This window comes from Neolamprologus brichardi, chromosome 16 (assembly GCF_056152115.1).
Source record: "Neolamprologus brichardi isolate AB-2024 chromosome 16, ASM5615211v1, whole genome shotgun sequence".
Taxonomy (NCBI): Eukaryota; Metazoa; Chordata; class Actinopteri; order Cichliformes; family Cichlidae; genus Neolamprologus; species Neolamprologus brichardi.
In genome coordinates, this window is record NC_142119.1 from 14,385,654 (window position 1) to 14,409,707 (window position 24,054).

At 40.7% G+C, this 24,054-nt stretch overlaps 1 protein-coding gene across 1 annotated transcript in view; it reads left to right on the forward strand.

The window, feature by feature from the left end:
- The window catches only part of plcl1 (phospholipase C like 1), a 141,386-nt gene extending 117,723 nt beyond the window's left edge, over positions 1 to 23,663 (forward strand). Inside the window, exons 10-12 of the mRNA XM_006805826.3 lie at positions 9,629 to 9,704; positions 10,267 to 10,376; positions 17,451 to 23,663. Of these exons, the coding sequence (XP_006805889.1) occupies positions 9,629 to 9,704; positions 10,267 to 10,376; positions 17,451 to 17,657 (393 nt within the window). The 3' untranslated portion in view covers positions 17,658 to 23,663. The remainder of the gene's footprint in view (positions 1 to 9,628; positions 9,705 to 10,266; positions 10,377 to 17,450) is intronic.
- Positions 23,664 to 24,054: the final 391 nt, after the last annotated feature.

A 24,054-nucleotide genomic window follows, 5' to 3' on the forward strand; every position in this document is an offset into this window, starting at 1 on the left:
GGAGGCCATCACCCGATGAAGCCAACAGAGCCACATCATCTGCAAAAAGCAGAGATGAGATCCTGAGACCACCCAAGTGAAAGCCTTCTGCCACTTGGCTGCGCCTAGAAATTCTGTCCATAAAAATTATGAATAGAATCGGTGACAAAGGGCAGCCCTGGCAGAGCCCATTTCCCATCAGGAGTGAGTCTGACTTGTTGCCGGCTATGCGGACCAAGCTCTTGCTACGGTTGTATAAGGATTGAATGGCCCGTAGCAATGGGTCAGACACCCCATACTCCTAGAGCACCCCCCACTGGACACCTCGAGGGACACGGTCGAATGCCTTCTCCAAGTCCACAAAACACATGTAGACTGGTTGGGCAAACTCCCATGCGCCCTCAAGTATCCTTGAGAGGATGAAGAGCTGGTCCAGTGTTCCGCGACCAGGACGAAAACCACATTGTTCCTCTGTATCCGAGGTTTGACTAACAGACGGACTCTCCTCTCTAGCACCCTGGCATAGACTTTCCCAGGGAGGCTGAGGAGTGTGATGCCCCTGTAGTTGGAACACACCCTCCGGTCCCCTTTCTTAAAGATGGGGACCACCACCCCAGTCTGCCAATCCAGAGGTGCCCCCCTGATCTCCACGAAACATTGTAAAGGCTTGTCAACCAGGACAGCCCTGCAACATCCAGAGCTTTCAGGATAGTAGGGTCTTCCGTAGGGTCTTGACATGGAAGACCCTACCAGGGGGCAGAAGCCCCCGGACAACATACGCCCTGGGATCCCTGGGACACACAAACCCCACCACCACAATAAGGTAGCGATTCACGGAGGGGGTTAGACTAATAATCATTAGTAATCTCCAGGTCTGGATCAAACCATAAGCTGGGGACTGAAGTTCAGGTTTGAATAATGCTCCTGGTTAGCTTCCACCTGGTGGTTTCTCAGTCACCAGAAGCTAGAATGTCAGTTAAACCACACCCAGTCTCAGACATAGCTTTCTTTGAGGTCAAATGTCAACCTAATTTTCAGTTGTTGTTTTTTTTCTTCAAAACAAACATCTGCACCAATCAGAAAGAGTGAATTTAGCCAATGAAATCATAAATATAATGATTATGAGACTATTTTGAGACGTGCATCTAGTGATCCCCATTGCATTGACATGCTAGGTGTTTGCAGTGCTAATTTTAACTGTGCTTTGTGAGACCTACGTATATGTAGTTAGACCATGATATGTATCTTCATGAGCTCTGTTTCACTTATAAGCTCCTCATAATGCTGCTTTTGCTAATTTTGCTCCTTTGGCTGAAACCTTTAGCATCAGAAACTTTTCCACAGTTTGTGAAGTTTTTTTAGACATCTAACACTGCATCACTGAGTGTGCAGACCTTTGCTTACGTACATTTGCTCCATCTATAGGCATTAATTATACAGCAGCTCTGTGGTGACATGCATGAAACCGTCACCCACGAGCACGCATGCACACACACACACACACACACACACACCTCCTACTCAATCTCCTCTTGCATTAGATCAGGACGAGACTCTCCCACCTCTTTTAGTGCTCAGCTATTTACTCCTACACATACCTCAGAACAGTGTGGTTATTTACGTATGTGAGTGGAGCTGATGATGTTTGTGGCAAAACCCAGCAAATGCAGCCCAGCAGGTTAGTGTCATGATGCCATAGTTGGTGTGATCTCCAATCAAACATCACACCTCTTCAGCCTTTCTGAGCACAAACACACAGGGCTCAGTCACCACACAAAAAGCTCCCTCTCGCTTCCTGTATTCAGCCCTTTTTCCCCTTTTTTATTTCTTTCAGTGATTTGAGGCAACCTGACTGATTTAAATGAGAAAATATAGTTACAACTCTCGCTATAGTTAGTTTAGCAAATTCTTTATTATTTAGAGATAGCAATAACTTTGCCGTACTAACCCAAGCTGCTTGGTCTGCAGTGCTGTTTAAGTGGGTGGTACGTGTCATCCACAGGGATACCAGGACCCAGAGTGTTCCAGCAGAACACTGATGTAATTAGAAGAAAATCGAGGATCAGTTACTTGATTTTATATAAGTTTAATGTAAAATGTCATCATTTGTTTCACCCAATGATTTAGGTTAGGTTATTTTAAAACAAAGAAAAACAGTACCTGTTTACATCAAGGAAGATGGAACCTGCTCAAAACCTACTTAAGAGTGATCAGTTCATTACCATAGTCTAATATTTTCAGCTCTGTTGTATTTCATATTTGCACAAGCTGTGATTAGAAAGTTGTACATTGTCTCAGCCCAGGACACACTGACAAAAGAGATTCTTAATCTCAAGAGATTAAGTACCCTGTTAAAAAGTTATTTTGCTTGTATTTAAGCTACAGTACATGCCTGTATGTCATTTTGCTCTCAGTTTTGTATCATGTACAGTGGGGCAAAAAAGTATTTAGTCAGCCACCGATTGTGCAAGTTCCCCCACTTAAAATGATGACAGAGGTCAGTAATTTGCACCAGAGGTACACTTCAACTGTGAGAGACAGAATGTGAAAAAAAAAAGAAATCCATGAATTCACATGGTAGGATTTGTAAAGAATTTATTCGTAAATCAGGGTGGAAAATAAGTATTTGGTCAATAACAAAAATACAACTCAATACTTTGTAACATAACCTTTGTTGGCAATAACAGAGGTCAAACGTTTACTATAGGTCTTTACCAGGTTTGCACACACAGTAGCTGGTATTTTGGCCCATTCCTCCATGCAGATCTTCTCAAGAGCAGTGATGTTTTGGGGCTGTCGCCGAGCAACACGGACTTTCAACTCCCGCCACAGATTTTCTATGGGGTTGAGGTCTGGAGACTGGCTAGGGCACTCCAGGACTTTCAAATGCTTCTTACGGAGCCACTCCTTTGTTGCCCGGGCGGTGTGTTTTGGATCATTGTCATGTTGGAAGACCCAGCCTCGTTTCATCTTCAAAGTTCTCACTGATGGAAGGAGGTTTTGGCTCAAAATCTCACGATACTTGGCCCCATTCATTCTGTCCTTAACACGGATCAGTCGTCCTGTCCCCTTGGCAGAAAAACAGCCCCATAGCATGATGTTTCCACCCCCATGTTTCACAGTAGGTATGGTGTTCTTGGGATGCAACTCAGTATTCTTCTTCCTCCAAACACGACGAGTTGAGTTTATACCAAAAAGTTCTACTTTGGTTTCATCTGACCACATGACATTCTCCCAATCCTCTGCTGTATCATCCATGTGCTCTCTGGCAAACCTCAGACGGGCCTGGACATGCACTGGCTTCAGCAGCGGAACACGTCTGGCACTGCGGGATTTGATTCCCTGCCGTTGTAGTGTGTTACTGATGGTGACCTTTGTTACTTTGGTCCCAGCTCTCTGCAGGTCATTCACCAGGTCCCCCCGTGTGGTTCTGGGATCTTTGCTCACCGTTCTCATGATCATTTTGACCCCACGGGATGAGATCTTGCGTGGAGCCCCAGATCGAGGGAGATTATCAGTGGTCTTGTATGTCTTCCATTTTCTGATGATTGCTCCCACAGTTGATTTTTTCACACCAAGCTGCTTGCCTATTGTAGATTCACTCTTCCCAGTCTGGTGCAGGTCTACAATTCTTTTCCTGGTGTCCTTCGAAAGCTCTTTGGTCTTGGCCATGGCGGAGTTTGGAGTCTGACTGGTTGAGGCTGTGGACAGGTGTCTTTTATACAGATGATGAGGTCAAACAGGTGCCATTCATACAGGTAACGAGTGGGGGACAGAAAAGCTTCTTACAGAAGACGTTACAGGTCTGTGAGAGCCAGGGATTTTCCTTGTTTGAGGTGACCAAATACTTATTTTCCACCCTGATTTACGAATAAATTCTTTACAAATCCTACCATGTGAATTCATGTTTTTTTTTTTCACATTCTGTCTCTCACAGTTGAAGTGTACCTCTGGTGCAAATTACTGACCTCTGTCATCATTTTAAGTGGGGGAACTTGCACAATCGGTGGCTGACTAAATACTTTTTTGCCCCACTGTATATAAGTAACTGAGAGATTAGAGTACGTACTGTACGCCTGAGTATCATATATGTAATGGTGAGAGAGTTGACTTGGAAGTGACAGGCAACCAATGTTACATCAGCAGGTACATCAACACACTTTTTTGCTTCATTCAGTGTTTTTTTTAACGTACTGCGTAACACCCTGTACATATAAAAGATATGTAAAGAGTATCCATACTACATTTTGTAAACAAAGAAAGACATTTTGTAAACAAAATCTCTGGGCATAATCTGTACCCGACCAGGTGATTTAGCCATGTATAAAGAGAGCCTATTAACTTATTACCTATCGTTATTTTACATGCATGTCTTTAGACTGTGGGAGGAATCTGGAGTATGCCCACTCAGAGAGGTGTAGGACGAATATCCAAATTCCACACAGAAAGGCCCAGATGACCGGGGCTTTTAATACTTAATAATAAGTTGCCCATTTAGCTGATCTCTCCATTTCTGGACTTGTTCTACTATATTTAGATTGCGCTCTGGAAGTCCCATTCTTTTCCGTTACATTTTTAATCTCCTCCAGTGTGTAAAAACAGCTGCACTTTGACTTGATTTTAAACTTAAGGAACAAGAACAAAGTACCAGAAAGGTTCTGGTCATTTACATTGAAAGCTATCCCTCAGAACCCTCATGACATTACAGTAGAACTGATGCCTGGACATTGAGGGAAGAACAACCTCGTGAATGTCTCAAATAATATTAGCATGGCCCTGGACACGCTCTTGACTTTATGCGCCACCTTTGGGGGAAAACAGCTGGAGGCACGCCTCTCAACACCAACGATAATCCTTCACACATATGTGGGTTGTTTTGAAAGAGACGCTTACTTTTGCTCTCGGTCACGTTTTGAGGTTCAGAGTGCACAGTGCTATTTTACATCGTTTTCTAATAGTCATAATGGGACTTCCAAGAAACCCTGAGATTCAAAACCTTAATCTGTAACCCTGAGATTCCCAGGAGAGTATCTGAAAGAAGAAAATGGTCACATTTAAATCAGGTAAAGGTTAGATCTTGTATGGCCCAGACTATGTGATATGTCACATTTTCGAATACACTACACTAAAATATTGGGCCACACCTCTTAATCTTTGAATTCAGGTGTTTTTAGGCCTTTATATCCTTATATCTGCACAAAGTCAAACACTGAGCAATGCAATCTTCCTTTATAAACATTTATGAATAAATGGATTGTTGTAAAGAGTCTGGGATGCTACCGTTGCAAAAAGTCAGTTTGTGAAATTTCTTCCGTAAATAGTCCATGATCAGTGGTATTATTGCATCAACTGGAGCATTCTGCTAGTTTGTACAAGTAAGAGCACTCCCAGAGCTACAAAATGACCTTGAGCTGGCCACTGGTATGAGTGATTGGTCACAGGCAGAACAATGTTTGCCAAACCTGCTATGACAATCAGAAACAGACTTGAAGAGGTTGGCCTGAGGCCCAGGCACTCTTAAGTGAGCGCTGTACTCGACGCCTGGCACCGTGGAGCCCAGTTGGTATTTGCCATAGAATGCAAGAATTGGCAGGTCCACCACTGGGTCCCTTTGTCTTTCACAGAGAGCAGGTTCATCCTGAGCACATGTGACAAACGTGGAAGGGTCTGGGGTAGTGATGGGTCGTTCGCGAACGAAATGGCTCTTAGAGCCGATTCTTTGGCGTGAACGACGCGAGCCGGCTCCTTATCACGAGCCGTCACGTGGGTTTCTTTTTTTCTTCTTTCTCTCAGCCTCTCTCTCGCACTTTTTTTTCGCTTCACTCCACACGCGAGCCGTGTGCTTTACGCTGGGAAAAGGGGGGAGGGGCGGTAGTTACACTCAGTAGCACAGAGGGAGAGAAAGAGAGCCAGGGACAACAACGTCACATTAGAAAGGTATAGTAATCATCCACAACTATTTTCAGTTGCAGATGATAAAGGATTCAGAAAGTTTATTCATGCAGGTCCATATGACAGAGAATATGCATGTTCTTTTTGTTTTCATATTTTAATTTATATTTAATTGTGTTGTTTCACTTTAAATTTGTAAAAGGAAAAAGCTGAAAATTTAAATAGTTAAAAGTTGAAATGTGAATAGTTGATTTTTGTATTATATGATTTATTTATTACATTTTATGTGGAGTGAATAAATAAAAGTATATTTACGGTGGCCCCTACAGACAAAGCACGTACAAACTTCAAATCACGTACGAACTCTGAAGCACGTACAAACCCTGAAGCACGTACAAACTCCAAAACACGTAAAAACTCCAAAACACGTAAAAACACGTACAAACTCCGAAGCACGTAAAAACTCAGAAGCACATAAAAACTCAAAACACGTACAAAAGACAACAGAAGTGCTCCAGGATGCTAGGTGCAGTGTTGAGCTTTTGTTACCTAGTGGCTACACAAGCCAGCAAGTTCCAACGACCGGATTTGGTGTGTGGTAGTAACAGGTAAATGAACATTGTTTTTAAATTATTTGAATATATATGAGTGCCTGTGTATAAATACACAAACAATACACATATGCTTTCATGCTTTCAATTGTGTAATTTAAGTGATCTAGTAGCTCTGCTTTGGAAGTTCAGTTCATGCTAGAAATGTGTTTTGGAGTTTGTACGTGTTTTGTCTCTAGGGGCCACCGCATATATTTATATATAAACATATATAAATAAAACTACTTTTTTTACGTTAGTAATTCCTTTTGTGCATAATTTTATATTATTGTTAATAATAAATTAATTAAAGCAACAAAACAACCTGAAGAGCCGGTTTGGAGCCAAAAGAGCCGGCTCTTTTTAGTGAGCCGAACCGAAAGAGCCGGGTCTCTAAAAAGAGCCGGAAATCCCATCACTAGTCTGGGGGAGCTTCGAACATTATCCTGCCTGTGATGTCGTTCAGCATGACTGGTTTGGTGGTGCGTCAGTGATGGTCTTGGCAGGCATATCCATGGAGGGATTGCTTAGTTCTCTACACACTAGGCAACAGCACCTTGACTGACATTTGATATCCAGATATAATCCTTGGACTCATTGTCAGAACCCGTGCTGACGCATGGGTGCCTCCAACAATGCTCGGCCTCATGTGGTGAGAGTATACAGGCAGTTCCTCCATTGACTGGCCAGCCTGGTGCAGATCTGGGAGGAGACCCCTGGACACCATCTGTTGTCTCGTTTGGAGCATGCCCTGATATTTTCAGGCATGCATACAACCACATGTGGGCCATACAAATTACCATTTTAAGTGAAAATGGTGAAAATAGTGAAATTTTGACAAAATCAACTAGTCTGTCGAATATTTTTTTCACTTTTCGGGGTGTCTTTGAATTCAGCCCTCTGCAAGTTGATAATTTTCATTTCCATGAAGCGATGTGGCCTAACACATTATTCAGTCCAAATGAGTCCAGATATCCAGCATGATACTTTTCCCTCGTTTACTTCCAATGTGCTTGCAAAGGGTTCGCTTAAAGACTTCCACAGACTCCTAGAGGTAATGGAAGGGAACTAAATTTCAGTCTGGCTTTAGAAAAACCCAAACACATTTGAGAAAAAGTGTTACTTAGAGTTATTCATCACACTTTGTTGAGTGCAGACAGGGTAATCGTACTGCTACACTGTTAAAAAAACATACCTAAAAAAATGGTAATATTCCGGCAGCTGGGGCGCCAAAATACTACCATAAAATAACAGAAAATAACTTCCTCATAAAAATACAGTTATTTTCAGTAATGATAATACAGTTTGTTGCGCTAATTTTACATGGGATCTTGCCTTTTCAAGTGATTTTAAACATTAAATTAGGAACATGTTAATGTGTTTAAACAATGAAATTATCTATAAATAGAAAGAAAAAAAAAATCCTAAAAAAATGGTAATATTCCGGCAGCTGGGGCGCCAAAATACTACCATAAAATAACAGAAAATAACTTTCTCATGAAAATACAGTTATTTTCAGTAATGAAAATAGAGTTTGGTGCGCTAATTTTATATGGGATTCTGCCTTTTCCAAGTGCTTTTAGACATTAAATTAGGAACATTTTAACGTGATCAAACAATGAAATTACCTATAAACATGTCAATGAATGTGGCAATATGAATCATAATACGTAAAGGTACAGAAATATACAGTTAACTGTTGGTTTAAATAATAATGGATTGCATGCCCTGGACAGACAGACAGAGGTGAGGCTGCCATATCGCACCATTGGCCTCTCTGGCCATCACCAGTAGGTGAAGAGTCTTGACCACGGACACAATGCCAAGAGTGTCCAAGCCGGGGCTCGAACCGGCAACCTTCTGATCACAAGGCGAACTGCCAACTCTTGAGCCAAGATCGCCCTAAATAGCAATGATAATAATACTTATGTGATGTAACACAAGCTTATAGGAATCATGTTATATACTTTTCCATAGCATTACATTTGAATTCAACAGTTCAATCTTTCAAATAACGGACAAATATTTGTGAAATCATGATACATTTGTGAATGTATTTTAGCAATCTAAATATGCACATGTTCCTCCCCCAAGTGGAGGAGTTCAAGTATCTCGGGGTCTTGTTCGCGAGTGATGGGAGAAGGGAGCCAGAGATCGACAGACGGATTGGGGCTGCAGCTGCAGTAATGCAGACGCTGCACCGGTCCGTCATGGTGAAGAGGGAGCTGAGTGTAAAAGCGAAGCTCTCAATTTACCGGTCGATCTACGTCCCTACCCTCACCTATGGCCACGAGCTGTGGGTAGTGACCGAAAGAACGAGATCGCAGATACAAGCGGCAGAAATGAGCTTCCTCCGAAGGGTGGCTGGCCTCTCCCTTAGAGATAGGGTGAGAAGTTCGGCCATCCGGGAGGGGCTCAGAGTAGAGCCGCTGCTGCTGCCGCTAATCATGAAAATTATGTTTTATTACATTACAGTGATTTAACGTTAATTTACATTTGAAATGTGAACTCACAGTCTATTTATGTGACTTTAATGATATTCTAGAAGAACAGAACAAAACTGTGAAATGCACAGTAAAATACTTTTATATTAGGATTTTTTCCTACAGTGCAGCCATACCCACGACCTTGTGGTTGTTAGTTCACATTCATTGGCCGATGCTTAGTGTCATGTTATTATGTGTCCCAACATCCAATGGCATGTCACATTGTTTTCATGGCCACACCCTCACCCCAGGTGCAGAGGCCTATTTCTGTTCAGGAATGTTGTGAATACTTTGAGATTTATATTAATTGCAATTCTTACCTCTACATTTATTTTGTAAAATATATAATTAGCACAGTGTGGCCGTGCAATGTTTTTTATGTTTTTTTTAGTTTTTATTCCTATTAATTATATTTTCACTTGTTACCTCTGAATTATTGAATCAGACCTAGATGACAGGACATTTTCAGCACAATCATAATTCAAATACTCCTTTAATTATTGATTATTCTCATTAATTTTCAATCATTTGTACTGCAGTAGATGCAGTAGCAATAACATTCATTACTTTTGTCCATATATCGTACTCCCTTCTACATACTTGACATAGTATTTTTCATAAACCTTGAACATATAAAAGGACCAAAAAGTGAACATAGAAATTGTCTTCCTGTTTGTTCAGATGATTGCTGCCCAGAAACAGCTGATCGAGAATGCTGATGCAGTACAGGAGAGGATCGCTCAGGTGCAGAGGGAAGGTAAAGTATGCAGAGATGGATGAAAGGCTGCGTGGCTGGTGTGAGTGTCGTTTTGATCAGGTCTCATGAATAAAAGATCTGCAGCATGGGATATTCCCAAATTCTAACAAATCATCAAATAAGCAAGTCTGACTGAAACATCTAACAGTAGAGCTTAATTAGGGTGACTCCTCCGAGGATGGCTCTGCGAGTAAACAGCTTTGCATGTGGTGGTTGTAGCACTCTCTAAATTGGGTTCCCATGACGCACATATTTACAAAAGTATCTGTTTGAAATGTTGTTTACAATAAGTCAGCTGTTCTCTCTCACATTTGTACTGGATTTTCTGAACAGCTTATTTTCCAGCGTGTTTTTGCCTTTGAATGATTGACCTTTATGTGTCAGTGCTTTTGCTTTTACGGAAACATGTCAGTCTAGTTTATACGACAACACACCCATAACTGCAACTGGGATAGCTGAGGGAAATCATCCATACGCTTGACAGCTATATTTCACCTGAATTTGATTTGCCGATTCCCAAGCTGCTCTGCCTCAATAATGCTCCTGCTTTCGTGCTTCACAGGAATGGACTTCCATGAGGATCTCTCTCGGCTTGGAGAGAAGGAAGGACTAAAGGGTCGCAAGCTTAACAAAGCCGTGGAGAGTTTCACCTGGAACATTACTGTACTTAAGGTAAAGGAAGGCAGAACATAAATAAATAGAAACATTTTGTAGGACAGACTCTGAAAAATGTATCTGTAATTTCAGAAGGCAAACAGTGACAATAGCCCAACTTAAGGCTGGACGAGGCCTTTACAGACCGGACACGTCGAATTCGTGCAGATATTTTGTTTGTTGAAAATATTTCTGGGCTCACTTCCTAATGCAGCCATTGACACCGAGCATGTAATTTCACAGGATGAATTTTCAGCATTATTTCAGCTTGATTTTTTTTTAAAACAATGATTTATTGATTTTTGGAACAACACAAACAGCAACAAATCAGCACAGCCAAATACAAATAAGAAAAAGAGAAGAAAAACAAAAACAAATACAGGTACATGAGTTACAGATATACATGTCTGGGTACATGTCTGGGTATATGTACAGCGTTTTACATTTGAAGTCAAGGGAAAGAAAAAAGAAAAAAATGGGTAGAGAAATTTTTTTTTTAAAAGTGCCTTACTTGTAGGAACCCAAAGAAGTGTTTCTGTGGTAAATTATATTTAATTTGAACTTGATTAAAGGCCATAAAACCACCCCTTTCAAACAGATCGCAAATAAATCTTATATTTTTAGAACACCAATCATCAAATATACTAATGTCAATACCTAGGAGGAAAGCTTTATTCCTAATTAGAGGTTGTAGTGCACTAGAAAAACCTCTTCTTCTGACGTGGGCAGCAATATTATGCCAAACCTTAAGTGTATGCATCAAAATGAAATTATTTCTGACACCAAGAGGAAGGTCAGCCAGATCAATAGATAAAAGACTAAGAGGCGAAAGAGGATCACAGCACCAAGTATCTACCGGTGGCTCGCCTTGGTACAGAAATGAATGTAACCACCCTGAGATTATTTGTGCATGGCAAGCCCAGTAATAATATAAAAGGTTAGGAAATGCCTGCCCCCCCCCTCATCTGTAGGCAGTTGTAAAATCTGTATCTTTAGTCTAGATTTCTTCCCATGCCATATAAATTTAGAAAGATATCCCTCAATCTCTGAGAATGTTTTTCTTTTGATCCTGACAGGCAACATTTGTATGGGATATAATATTCTGGGTCAAACATTCATTTTGATTAAACTTATTCTACCCATCCGGGATAAGGGGAGGTCAACCCACCTATTGAGGTCATTCTTGATTGAGCCTACAATTGGTTTAAAGTTCAACTTGTACAACTCTGTTGTGTCTGCGGACACCCTAATACCTAAATTATTTAAATATGTAAAATCCACTTCCCCCTATCACCCAGTGGCAAAGCTTCAGATTTATCATAATTTATTTTATACCCTGAAAAAAGGCCAAATTGATTAATGATATGTGTCAGTGCAGGAATAGATGTTTCTGGCTTAGTGAGAAAGAGCAACACGTCATCCGCGTAAAGGGAAATTCTGTATTCAGTATTCAACAAGGTTACGCCACAGATCTCAGGGTCAGTTCTTACAGCTTCTGCCAGTGGCTCCAATGCAAGTGCAAACAGTAGGGGAGAAAGGGGGCATCCCTGACACATTCCTCTACCCAGTGGAGAAACATCTGAGACCAAGCCGTTAACCAACACCCTTGCAGCTGGGGCCCCATACAACAGTTTGACCCACTTGACAAATTCAGATCCCAAACCAAATCTTTCCAAAACATCAAATAGATACTCCTACTCCACCCGATCAAATGCTTTCTTAGCATCCAATGAAATTGCAAGAGCCCTATAATTGGTGTTCTGGGAGAACTGCACAACATTTATGAGTCGGCGTACATTGGAGCGGGAGTATCTATTCTTGACAAAACTCATTTGGTCAGGCTTTATCAGAACTGGCAGAACCTCCTCCAATCGTCTAGATAAAATTTTGGACAGAATCTTGCAATCTACACCGAGTAAACTTATAGGTCTGTAAGATGTTCACAGATCTGCAGGTTTATCCTTCTTTAAGATCAGGGATATATGGGCAAGGTTTAAGGTGGGTGGAAGTGTGCCCCTCTCAAGAGATTCTACATACATTTTTAATAAAGGACCCACCATGTGTTTGGCCATTTTTTTTTTTATAAAACTCTGGCCCAAACCCATCAGGGCCTGGAGCTTTTCCATTCTGTAAGGATTTGATTGCATCTAAGATTTCCTGCGCCCTAATAGGACTGCAAAGATCTAATCGACTTTCTTCTGATAGTATAGGGAAATTAAATTATAAAGAAACAATTTCCTAGCGTCTACAGTATTTTGACACTCAGGGGAATATAAGTCCTGATAGAACTCTTTCATTATTTTGCTGATAAGTTTAGCCTCGAATTGTAAAACACCTTTCTTATCTTTTAGAGAGGGTATTGCATAAGAGCCCTTTTTCCCCTGGGCAAGTCGGGCAAGTAAGCGTCCAGGTTTGTTGCCCGATTCAAATAATCTATGCTTTGCATAGAATATTGCAGTTTCCGCTTTCTGAGTTAGTAGTTGGTCCAGGGCTGATTTATTATTATTATTGTTAACCTTTATTTAACCAGGAAGATCCCATTGAGATTAAAAACCTCTTTTTCAAGGGTTGACCTGGCCAAGATAGGCAGCAGCAGGTGTCTCACAGTTACAGAAATTACTCAAACACAGGCAGCAACAACACACATGCAACAATAAGTGAAAGAATACAAATAAAATAAAATTCAATAAAATTCAAATAAAAATAAAAAAGTCAGTTAAAATGACAATCAATCTAATTGAAACAGTTGCATGTTATGGACTTGGCCTCAAGGATTCGTAGTTTAGATTTAAAAGCACTTAATGAAATGAATTCAGTCATTTTCCATTCCTTCTGCAGTTTGTTCCAAGCCAAGGGTGCTAAATGGACAAAAGCTCTTTTAACAAGTTCAGTTCGGGCAAATGGAACAGAAAGCAACAAGTAACCATGCGGACGAAGAGAATACCGACCAGCATGTTTTATTACAAGCAGGGAACATATATAAGAAGGCAGCAACCCAAGTATCGCCTTGTATATAAAACTGTATAAATGAGAGTTCCTCCGACTTACCAAAGCAGGCCATCCTACCTGAGAGTATAACTCACAGTGGTGAGTCTGAAATTTACAGTTAGTGATGAACCTCAGAGAAGCATGATACACAGAATCAACCATTCGAAGACATTGAGCAGAAGCATTCATATATAGAATATCACCATAATCCAGCACAGGCAAGAATGTTGCAGCAACAAGCCGCTTCTTTGTATTAAAAGAGAAACACAACTTATTTTGAAAATAAAATCTCAGTTTTAACTTCAGGTTTTTCACAAGATTCTCTACATGTGGTTTGAAGGTAAGCGAGTCATCAATTAAGATTCCCAGATATTCCCTGATCTGGCTGCATCCAGTTTTTTAAGCACAGAAACAGACGAGAATTTCTTAAACTCCCTCTCCAAGTTAGTAATGTTGCGTTCAAGTACTAATTGTTTGGCTAAGGTGCTCTTCTTTTTCGCTGAGGTGAAAGAGATAATAGAGCCCCTGAGAAATGCCTTGCCTCCCATAGAGTAGAAGCACTAACCCCCGGTAAATCATTTGTAGAAAGAAAAAGTTCCCACTGATCTTCTAAATATTTTACAAATTCAGGGTCACTAAGGAGAGCTGGGTTTAGCCGCCAGTGTCTAGACAAGGGATCATAATAAGGTGGTAATAACTCCACTGAGACTGATGAGTGGTCTGAGAGAGCGCATGTGTTGATCAAACAACCCCGAGTTCTGTCAAGGACAGATCTAGAAACAAACATGTAATCAATTCTGGATAAAGAAAAATGGGGATGTGAGAAAAATGTAAAGTCTTTCACATGTGGATTACAAAGTCTCCAGGTATCAAAAAGACCAAGATCTGAGCAGAAGTCCATTGTAGCCTTTGCCATTTTTGAAGGTGGTTGAGATTTTGGTGGATAATCAGTTTCAGGACTCAAACCACAGTTAAAATCCCCACCAATTATTACGTGATTCGGACACACAGAGGAGGTTTTTGCTAGAAGGTTTGAATAAAACAATCTATCAAAAGTATTTGGTGCATAAACACTTGCTAATAGAATTTGCTCCCCATATAAAAGCCCAGTAATCAGAATAAATCGTCCGTCCGTATCCCTTACAATAGTATTTAGAGTGAATGGTAGATTTTTATGGATCAATTTTGCAACGCCTCTACTTTTAGAGTTAAAAGAGGAATAGTAAATTTGTCCCACCCAATCACGCTTGAGTTTTAAGTGTTCAGAATCTGTGAGGTGAGTCTCTTGCAGTAATGCAATCGGCACTCTATCTTTTTTGAGTGAGGAAAGTATTTTGTGTCTCTTAACAACGTGATTAATTCCCTTGACATTGAGAGTTATAATTGTAATGTTACTCATTGTAAAAGTTGTCAGTCATTGGACAAAAATCGTCAACCCAAAGCAAACAAAAGACCTATCATAATGAACTTTTAAACTTTTAACATACTTTTTGATGATTTTTTTTGGATACGAATAAACGGATCTGACTGATCAGACCTCGGCATTTGGCGAAAGTACGGTTGTAGCTCAGAACAAGCATTGGTACTAATTAATAATAACATAACATGTACAATGATGTGGAAATAATACTGTTTTATAGTATTATTATTATTATTATTATTATTATTTATTTATACTATAATTATACTATTTTAGCTCAGGCACACAGATAGATGCAGCTTCAGCTCCTGGATCAGCTTCTTCTCATGAGGATTGGATGGATGTAGAATATCTGTGCCGTACTTTTCTTGTTTAAAAACATCAGGGCCAGGTCATCGTGGCTAGATGTTGACTTCTTTTTTAAATTTTTTAAGGACATATTTCCTGTAACAATGCAATTAGTTCAGTGTGTGTATATACACTGAACACGTATGTATATATGTTACCAAAAATTCATAATTTGCTGTTGCTTTTTCACAGCGCGCTCGGTCTCGGCCTTAGGTCCTCAAAGACTCTTGGCTCAGTTTGGTTCTGCATGATTTCAAACAGAGGCAGCCAATCAGAAGAAAGTTGACGTAAAGAAAGAGGAAGGGAGTTAATTTTACAGTCACACTCGGTCAGGCAGTGGTTGGTCTACGAAGGGTTAAGCAGAAATTCTCTTTCATTATTTACATTCAAAGTTGAACCACAACCTCATAGATTTGAAACACCATTTCCTCCACAATTAATGATGTAATTCAGGAGTGGGGAACTCGAGGGCCGGTGTCCTTAAGGTTTCAGATGTGTCCTTGATCCAGCACAGCTGATTCAAATGGCTAAATGACCTCCTCAGCATGCCTTTAAGTTCTCCAGAGGCCTGGTAATGAACTAATCATTTGATTGAGGTGTTTTGACCCAGGGTGAGATCTAAAACCTGCAGGACACCGGCCCTCGAAGCCTGGAGTTGCCCACCCCTGATGTAGTTGCTGCAGGACATCAGTTTCATGACACTTTTCATAAAGCAATAGAACCAGAATAGAACAAACTGAGTTGAGTCCTCGATTACTAATGTGTCGACAATCTCTCTGCGTTTAAGAATTGGCTGCAGTCGGTTTGAGTCGGACTGTAACTGTAGACAGGTTGGCTTCCACTTTGAGACCTGTGTGCAATCGCCTTGCAATCCGAAGCAGTCCAAGAGGTTGAGCATGCGGTTGAGGGCATGTCTTAGCATGACTATGCGCAATCAATCATTGAATTAAAAAAAGGAATGCAATCATTGGGCAAACTACACATTTTCCTTGTTGCAAGGAGGCTTCTGTCCTATTTTCACTCTTGCTGAGCCATAAGGCAACTTGTTTTAGACAGAGCCGAACCAACACCAAGAACGAGATAAATAAGGATTCATCTTGTTTAGGGCTGCCACAAATGATTATTTTGAAAGTCGACTAGTCACCGATTATTTTTGCGATTAGTCGACTAATCAGATCATCATCCATTGGACGTAAAACGTACAGCTTATTGCACCAGCATGCATCTGCTCTTATATAACTATCATTAGCTTACAGCTAGAAGTGTTTAAGGTATGTGCTAACTAACAATAAAGACAAGATGACAGTTTATTAAATTTTAATGAAATCTGCAGATTGTTTCGGTGAAGTTTAATAAACTCCTTGCTATCTAAAATATAACAGGACACTGGAGTAAATTCTCGAGCATCTCACACTTCTGATAATCAGTTGTCTGCTTGACGTTTATTCAGCTGTGTAAAAACTATAACTTTAATCTCAGCCAAACCGATTTACTCAGGAGCAAATAAAATACTAAAAAAAGCCAAACAATAAAATCTTAAAGTTATCTAAGTGACTTGTATGAGTAGCGAAAGACAGTGGTGGGTTTGAAAACAATTTGGTGTTCTCACGGGCTCTAGTGAGCCTTGCCCCTGGCTATCGAGCTGGTGGGTAACAGACGTCTCCGAAAACATCGGAGCGCTTTTGAAAATATGTGGTGTCTTGATAACCTGAGCAGATATTTGAAGTTTACACAGCTACATTCTCGCCTGAAAATATGTTAAACGTTTATTTTGTGACCCAGAAAGAATAATAAGAGTAATATTAAAACTAACTAGCTGCCGCCATTGTTGGAAACTGAGCTGGGCTGCGCTATGAATTCTGGGACACAGCTTCTTCTTCTTCGGGGTTTAACGGCAGCTGGCATCCTTGTACATGCAGTGCTGCCATCTTCTGTTTCAGTCCGTTATTACACTCTTAAATCCTACTTATTCCTGTGTCTTTTGTGATCTTACAAAGCTTCAAACGACGCGTCGACTATTAAATCAGTCGTCGACGATTTTGATAGTCAACGTAATCGTGACTAGTTGACTAATCGTGGCAGCCCTAATCTTGCTTGGAGCTGGGATCGTGCAGAGCTGCTACAGGGGAGAACAAGAATAAACATATGGAGCCTGAAATGAGCAGAATATGTCAGCTTTTTACATATGAGGAGAATTTCCCCCAACACCTCCTGCATACACCCGTCTCTAATAACAAAAGACTATAAAACTCATTTAAATGTTATCTTTTGCTTTCATTGAAGTTCATGACTTTGCAGGTATGAGTCAGACTCATGTGTCTTCCTTTGTGCTGCAGGGACAGAGCGATCTGTTACGTGGGGCTAAGATGGATTCTCTGGATGCCCTGAGGCAGCTGGCTCTGGCCTGTGAAGCCTGTGGACTCACCTCCTCCTCTTCTTCCTGCAATTCCTCATCCTCCAATTTCTCCACAGCTGAGCTGCACTACTCCTCCCACCCCCTGTCTGGCCGCCGAAGCAGCACACACGGCAACGGACGCATCTGAGACCCACCTGCCCACCACCCCACCACCCGGGTCCAACACACTGCCAAAGATGAAAAGGGATTGAAAATAGTAATTACAGAGGATAGCAGACAGAAAAAGAAAAGAAAAACCTGGACCTGGGTGTGTAAAGCAATAGATTAGACTGGAGGATTTTCTCTATGCTAGAGTGTATTCCTGTATACAGTGCAGTAAATGTGTAGACTAAAGCCTTACGGTGAGTCCAGCCTGCAGAGAGGCTCCTCATGAATGTCTGCCGGTGGAAGAAAGACGTTAAACACAGGAACTTAATTTTCTGACAGCTTAAATCAGCATTTAAAAATCAACAGTTTGTTCCTCATTAATGAGGAAATCAGAGACAACTTAGTAGTTTGTGACACTGGAGCCCCTGATGATGACCGTCATATTACTGGTGTTTCGTTTCAGAGGTGAAGTTTTGGAAAGGAGCGAATGTAGAGCTGTTAGTTTGGCCTGTCCCTTGGGAAGGCAGCAAAATTGCCTGTGTGTGTTGGAAATGGTGGAAAGGTGCAATAACAGACTGAGAAAACCTCACAGGTGGAGAGTTGCTGATTATGTTAGCCTAGAATTTTAGTATTTTAGACGTAGCTGCAGAAATGTTTGCAGCTGCTTAATATTTAAAAGGAAAACTGAGGTTTAATCCAGTTAGGATAACCACCGATCAAGTAGAGTATATACTAACATGACTGACAGTTAGTGTTGTGATCACTAACCTCTGTCCTTTCACCTGAATAGTGGAAGTATCCTTTTTCTGACTCGTTCTCCTTAAAAAGCATAGCAGCGTCTGCCTAATTTCTTCACAGCTTTCGAACAAAATGAGCTTCAGATGGAGAAAAAGGATCTTATCTCAAATATGAAGGCTTATTAATGAGGTTTGAGAGTTTGGAAAGGTTGCAGGTCAAATCAATCCAGCCATTTGTGTAATGTATCGCTTCTTTCCAGACTGCAATCTCTTAACCTCCGTAGGCCTTGTCTGGCCTGTTTGAGGATTAATGCACTTACTAGATGCCCTTGTAACTCCGAGTACACTCACACATTTCCCCTTCTGGTTTGTGCAAAGAAAGCACCAGAAGCTTGCACACACACACACACACACACACAGGTTCTTATTATCTCCACGCAATGGCCTGTGGGGCTGTTGGCATTTGTTGTTTGTTAGTGTGGTAATTGGAGAGGATGTGTATGTAGTACTGCATGTCTGCTGTGTGGATCTTGTTACCGCCTCACTATGCTGACATGTGGTGTAATGAAAGCTCAGAGTCTGTGGAGGAAGAGCGGCTTCCTGCAGTTTGGATGAAGTTGACTACACTGGTGTAGCAATAATTTCAACTAAAGTAATACACAAAGACTGTATAACTCAACAATAGAATGAACTGTGCAACTCAGTCATAAAAGAAATCAACTAAAACACATATGATATGATGTGTGGCAGGGGCTGCTCATGGTTGTGTCAGTGATGGTGTTCTTCTGTGTCTCTGAGCATTAACGTGTGCTTCTTTTTAACACAGGGAAACTTGTTCTTAAACTCTGCTGTTATATCTGTCTCTGGTAATGCTGGGTTTTAACCAAACTGCATAGAAGTGAGGCTCAGCAGCACGTGGGACCAATCTAGCATGACTCCAGAAACTCTCAGCTCAAGCTTTTTACGGGTGACATGTCTTAAAGTGGGCCTGTTCCACTCCAGAACTCTAGTAGAGTGGCTTTCGTGATTTATGGTAAATAAAAATAATCCTTATTTGTCTTATAAAGTTGTTTTACTTCTTCTGACCAGCTGCCCTTTGCAGATTTGGGGCTTCTCTGCTCAAAGAGCTGTGTGCCTCAAATGACCATATTAGGTAAATCCTGTCCTGTCTGATAGCCTGTCATACAGAGCCAAGAGTAGAAAAACTGTGTGAAACAGAGCAGTTAGAAGCAAACGCTTACTCACTCATTTGAATATTTGGCCACGTTTAATAAGAGCAGCCACCGCTGGGACCATAATGACAGAAAATAGGTACCTTTCCAAACAATACTGTTTTCTTAATTTTGTTTGAGATACAATAAAAATCACATCTTAGTTCTGCTGGATTGACTTGTGATTGTAATCCAGTGCCGACCAATTTAAATTCCACCTCCGTGTTTGAAGGAGGAGGCATCTTAACCTAACTTAGGACTAAAAGACATTTTGAATGTTTCTTTTGCCCTTTCAGGAGAGCAGGTACGTGGGCCACGGCTAAATATTGGAGCTTAACAGCCAGTGGCATTTTTAGAGTAGACAAGATATAATGAGAAGCACAGGGTTTACTAACTGACTTAGTCCTGTGCAGACGTGTATGTGCAAAGCTACTGTATCTTCTGAATGAGTCTGCCGTGTTTTGTAATAACCTCCTTCTTACCCCCTACTTCTCTCCATCCTCTTGTTCCTGCTGCACTTCCCGAGACTCCAGGTGGGCAGTGACAGAGCTGGTGTACTGAGTCATAGCCACAGGAGGAAGCTGACCTAATAACATTTCCATGTTTTTCTTTTGGTGTGTGTGAGTCTGTGCGTGCCTGTGAAAGGGCTTCACAAAGTAGAAAACAAATAATTGCGAGAGAGCAAAGGTTGCAGAATAGAAGAAGTGTCTGATATTGGCTGCATGTGTGGGTCGGTGGGCACACCTGCAGAGCTTCGTAATTGGCTGGGAGCAGTAGACGTGGTGACAGCGCCTGCTGTTTGGGTCTATTAATAACACTCTGACTCACTGGAGGATTCAAGATGTGAGTTTGTGCTGGAGCGCTTATGTTTGTCACCATACAACGGTGCCCTAATTCCTGACCCGATGATGCTGGTTTTCGGTCGCTGGTGTTTCGGGTCCTCTGTGGAGGATTACTGCCCCCAAGAGGCAAGTTTGTAAATGCTTTCATAGGGTCATAGGAGGTGTTGACTGCCTAGAGCTCTCCAGGACTGCAGGGAGGATCTCTCTGCATTAATGGTCTGTGAGCTGCAGGTAAACAAACCACAGAACTAGCTTTTCTGTGTTAAGTTAAGCTTATCCTTGGAATAACTCATCATGTGAAAAAGTATTAACATCCCACGGAAATTGTTTTTTTTATATATATATATTTGGACAAGTAAACACTAGATGAGCTTTGAAACAGTGCCTAAAGGCGGGGTGTGAGGAAAAACACAGGGTTTAAAAACGTATTAGGCTGTTTGCTGATGAGTTTGTGCACAGATGTTACTGTCTTAGAGGACTCCACGGTGAAAATTAACGCTTTTTATTCAACATAAAGTATGTAAACCTGCAGGTACTTCGCTACTCTGTGCACAAAACACTTTTGTCTGCTAGCTCATTCCATAACCCTCCATTCCTTCTTTTTTAACCACCCCCTGTTGATTTTCTAGTCTTTACATCATCACCTCATCAAAAGGGCCTCGCATACATTCCAATCAGTCTCTGATCTCACACATAATTAATAGCTGAATCAGTGTCTGGAATCGACAGTCCCTAAGGTAGTGAAGCAACCCCAAACCGATTATTTCCACCTCCATAGTTCTCATGAGGTTCTTCTTCCGAAGCTGCCTTTGGTCATTCCTGATATAATGACTGAGCAACTCAGCCCGTTTTTTTCCGAGCTTCTTTTTCAAACATTAAACACTTTTTGTGGCACCGTTAGTTGCAAGACTTAAAATCCTGGTTTGTCTTTGCATCAAATGGTGTATATAATATCATATCATATAAGTTGGAAAACATATGAAATCAATTGCCAGATTTGTAGACATTCACAACTCTGAGTATGATGGCAAAGTCTTCAGGAGCAAAGAGAACAGCAGAACGATAAAAATGGGAGCTCCTAATGTTATGGACATTAAGTTTTCTATGATGGAACTCACAAAAAACAAAAAGAAAATAATAATTTTAAGTTTTACTTCTTTTAAAATAGGCCCTGTATTATTATTTTTACTGTTTCGCCTTCAAATGTTTGCTTGTCCAAATATATCAAGAAACTTTTATGAAGATCATAAGCTTTTCTGTGATGTAATGAGTTTTATGCTTTATTTATAAAGCTCGTGATCACTGAGCTGATGCATCGAACAAAGGCAGTATGTAAGCCAAGAAAAATGGCTGCTTGATCTTCTTTTTGGAATTCGACCTCTGTGGCGTGTCAGGAATCTGCACCTGAACCCAAACGTGTAGCTGGATGAATCAAAAGAACCAGATCTTTGTTTCTTTTTCTCGCTTGATCAAACCCATTTACATCTACAACACCAAAACATATGAGAAATGTTCCAATGAATGTCCTTTAATACCTTCCAGGCAGCTATTGCTTTCATTTGGTATCTGTATGGTATGAAAGTCAGCTTCCAGGTTAAACCAGTTCAGTGAACATCCTGCTCAGGTTTATTTTATCAGTGATATTATTCTACAGATGCAAGCAGACAGAAAACGAGCAATATTTTTATCAACACAACAGAGAAAGTTCCCTTTCTTAAAACCCTATTTGTTCAAGAAGTTACCAAACCAACATCACTACGTACATTGTGATTAATGTGATCAGTGCAACACTGTGCAACAATCAAAACCATCTTGGGACTTCTCAGTAGCACACGGTTTTCTCACAAAAATATTTTCTTTTTTGTTAAAGGTACTTAACAAGTACTTTGTTATTTAAAATTTTTTTTCAAAAAATAACCAAAGCTTTGAGCAGATTTTAAAGAAACAACCTTTCAGTCTTTAACCATCTATTACTGTTGTGTTTACCCGCTGGTAAAATGCTCCCACCTGCTGGTGAAAGCTTGAAGTACATTTAGAAGGGGCTAATTAAAAAAAACTAAATTGTGCTTTTGTTGCGCACAAGTTAATAAAGCTGAGCATGTCGTTCACTGTAGTTTGTTTCAAGCAAGGGGGAGGTCAGTCATGAAGATCTGTAGTCTCTGAATTCAGCTCGCAGAAAGAGTGGCATTATCCTGGGAAGAAAAGCAAACCAACACAAACGCAGGGTTCAGCTAATCCAGCACTCGTACGCTTTGTCTTCACGTCACCTCGTGTGATGATGGCCAATGTCAGATGTTTTGCAGTATTAAAACTTCAGTGTTTACCTCTGCCAAAGTTACTGCAGTCACCATTCAGTACAATGCTTTACATTCAGTGCATTGCATCCCATTGGTAACCCACTTCTGCTCCCGGATCCTTGAAGCTATTTCCCTTTATGACTTCAAAAGTGGGAACACATCCACGGAAAGATTTCTCTCTCACTGTGATTCAATATTTAAGCAGAATTCTGGTTTGTTTCAGATATTTCCCATTATTGTGCCAATTGCTGCTCCATGAATCGTGCTTACTCTGCCCTCCCCTCCACTGTAATGATTCAGTACAAAACAATATCAACAAAAAGTGTTCTTACTTGAGTCTGTCTGATTGAAACACAATAATGGGAAATATGCAAGGTTAAAATAAGCCACCATTCACCCATAAGGTGTCAGTTTGAGGTGTGGGAGTGGTAGACTAGCCATGTAAAAGATGGGTACTGCAATGTACCTGTTAATCCATGTGTCTTAACTTAAAGCTAACCCTCCCTGTACTCTTCAGCGTGTGTGATGCTACCAGTGGTCAAATAGCGCTTAACGTTCATGTGAATAATCGGAGAGTTGTTTATACCTGCCGTAGTGACGTGGACAAACATGTGAAACACTTGGAAATGTGTAAAGGTGTTTTAGGTTTTGTAGGCTAATATCTGTGGCATCTACAATGTGTGTATTGGCCTGTATCTGCACCACTGACCTTTTAAACCAGTGCAGTTCCCTCAACTGTTCTCATAGTCCATTGTATGTTTTTGTAAAGCTGACAGGAGAAATAAAGACCAAAAGAAGAAAAAATATTTATTGAAGTGTGTTTTAAAGCTATAAATATATATAATTAATTAAATGGACCTTGCTTTTATTTTGAAAAGCTACTGTGTTTTCTATCTGACTAATAATCAAATATAACAGTATGTATCCCAGCTAAATAAAGACTTCTTTTCCTGACCAAATCTTCTGGTCGTGTCTACTTGATCTCATCCTGCTGTAGGTATGTTTACAACATATGCACCTCTAACATATAACTGTCATAGGGCTTGGCGTGGTGTCATGCAAGTCTTTTCTAATGCTGTAAAGACGGGACGGCTCCAGAGGTTTCTCCTTGGATTATACTTGCTTGCTGGTACGCACACAGACAAACACCATGGCTGTAAGATGGAAATGTAGTTTCTGACAGATTTAAAGACAGGTTAGCAGCAAAACACCAGATTTAATGAATTAGTAAAATCAGTGAAGATGTGGCAGGTGATTGGTGATTGGTGTCTGTGTGTTTGGGGGGGGGGGGGGGGGGAATAGAAAAGACACATGAAAGTGACTAACAAAATAAAACAGGAAATGACCAAA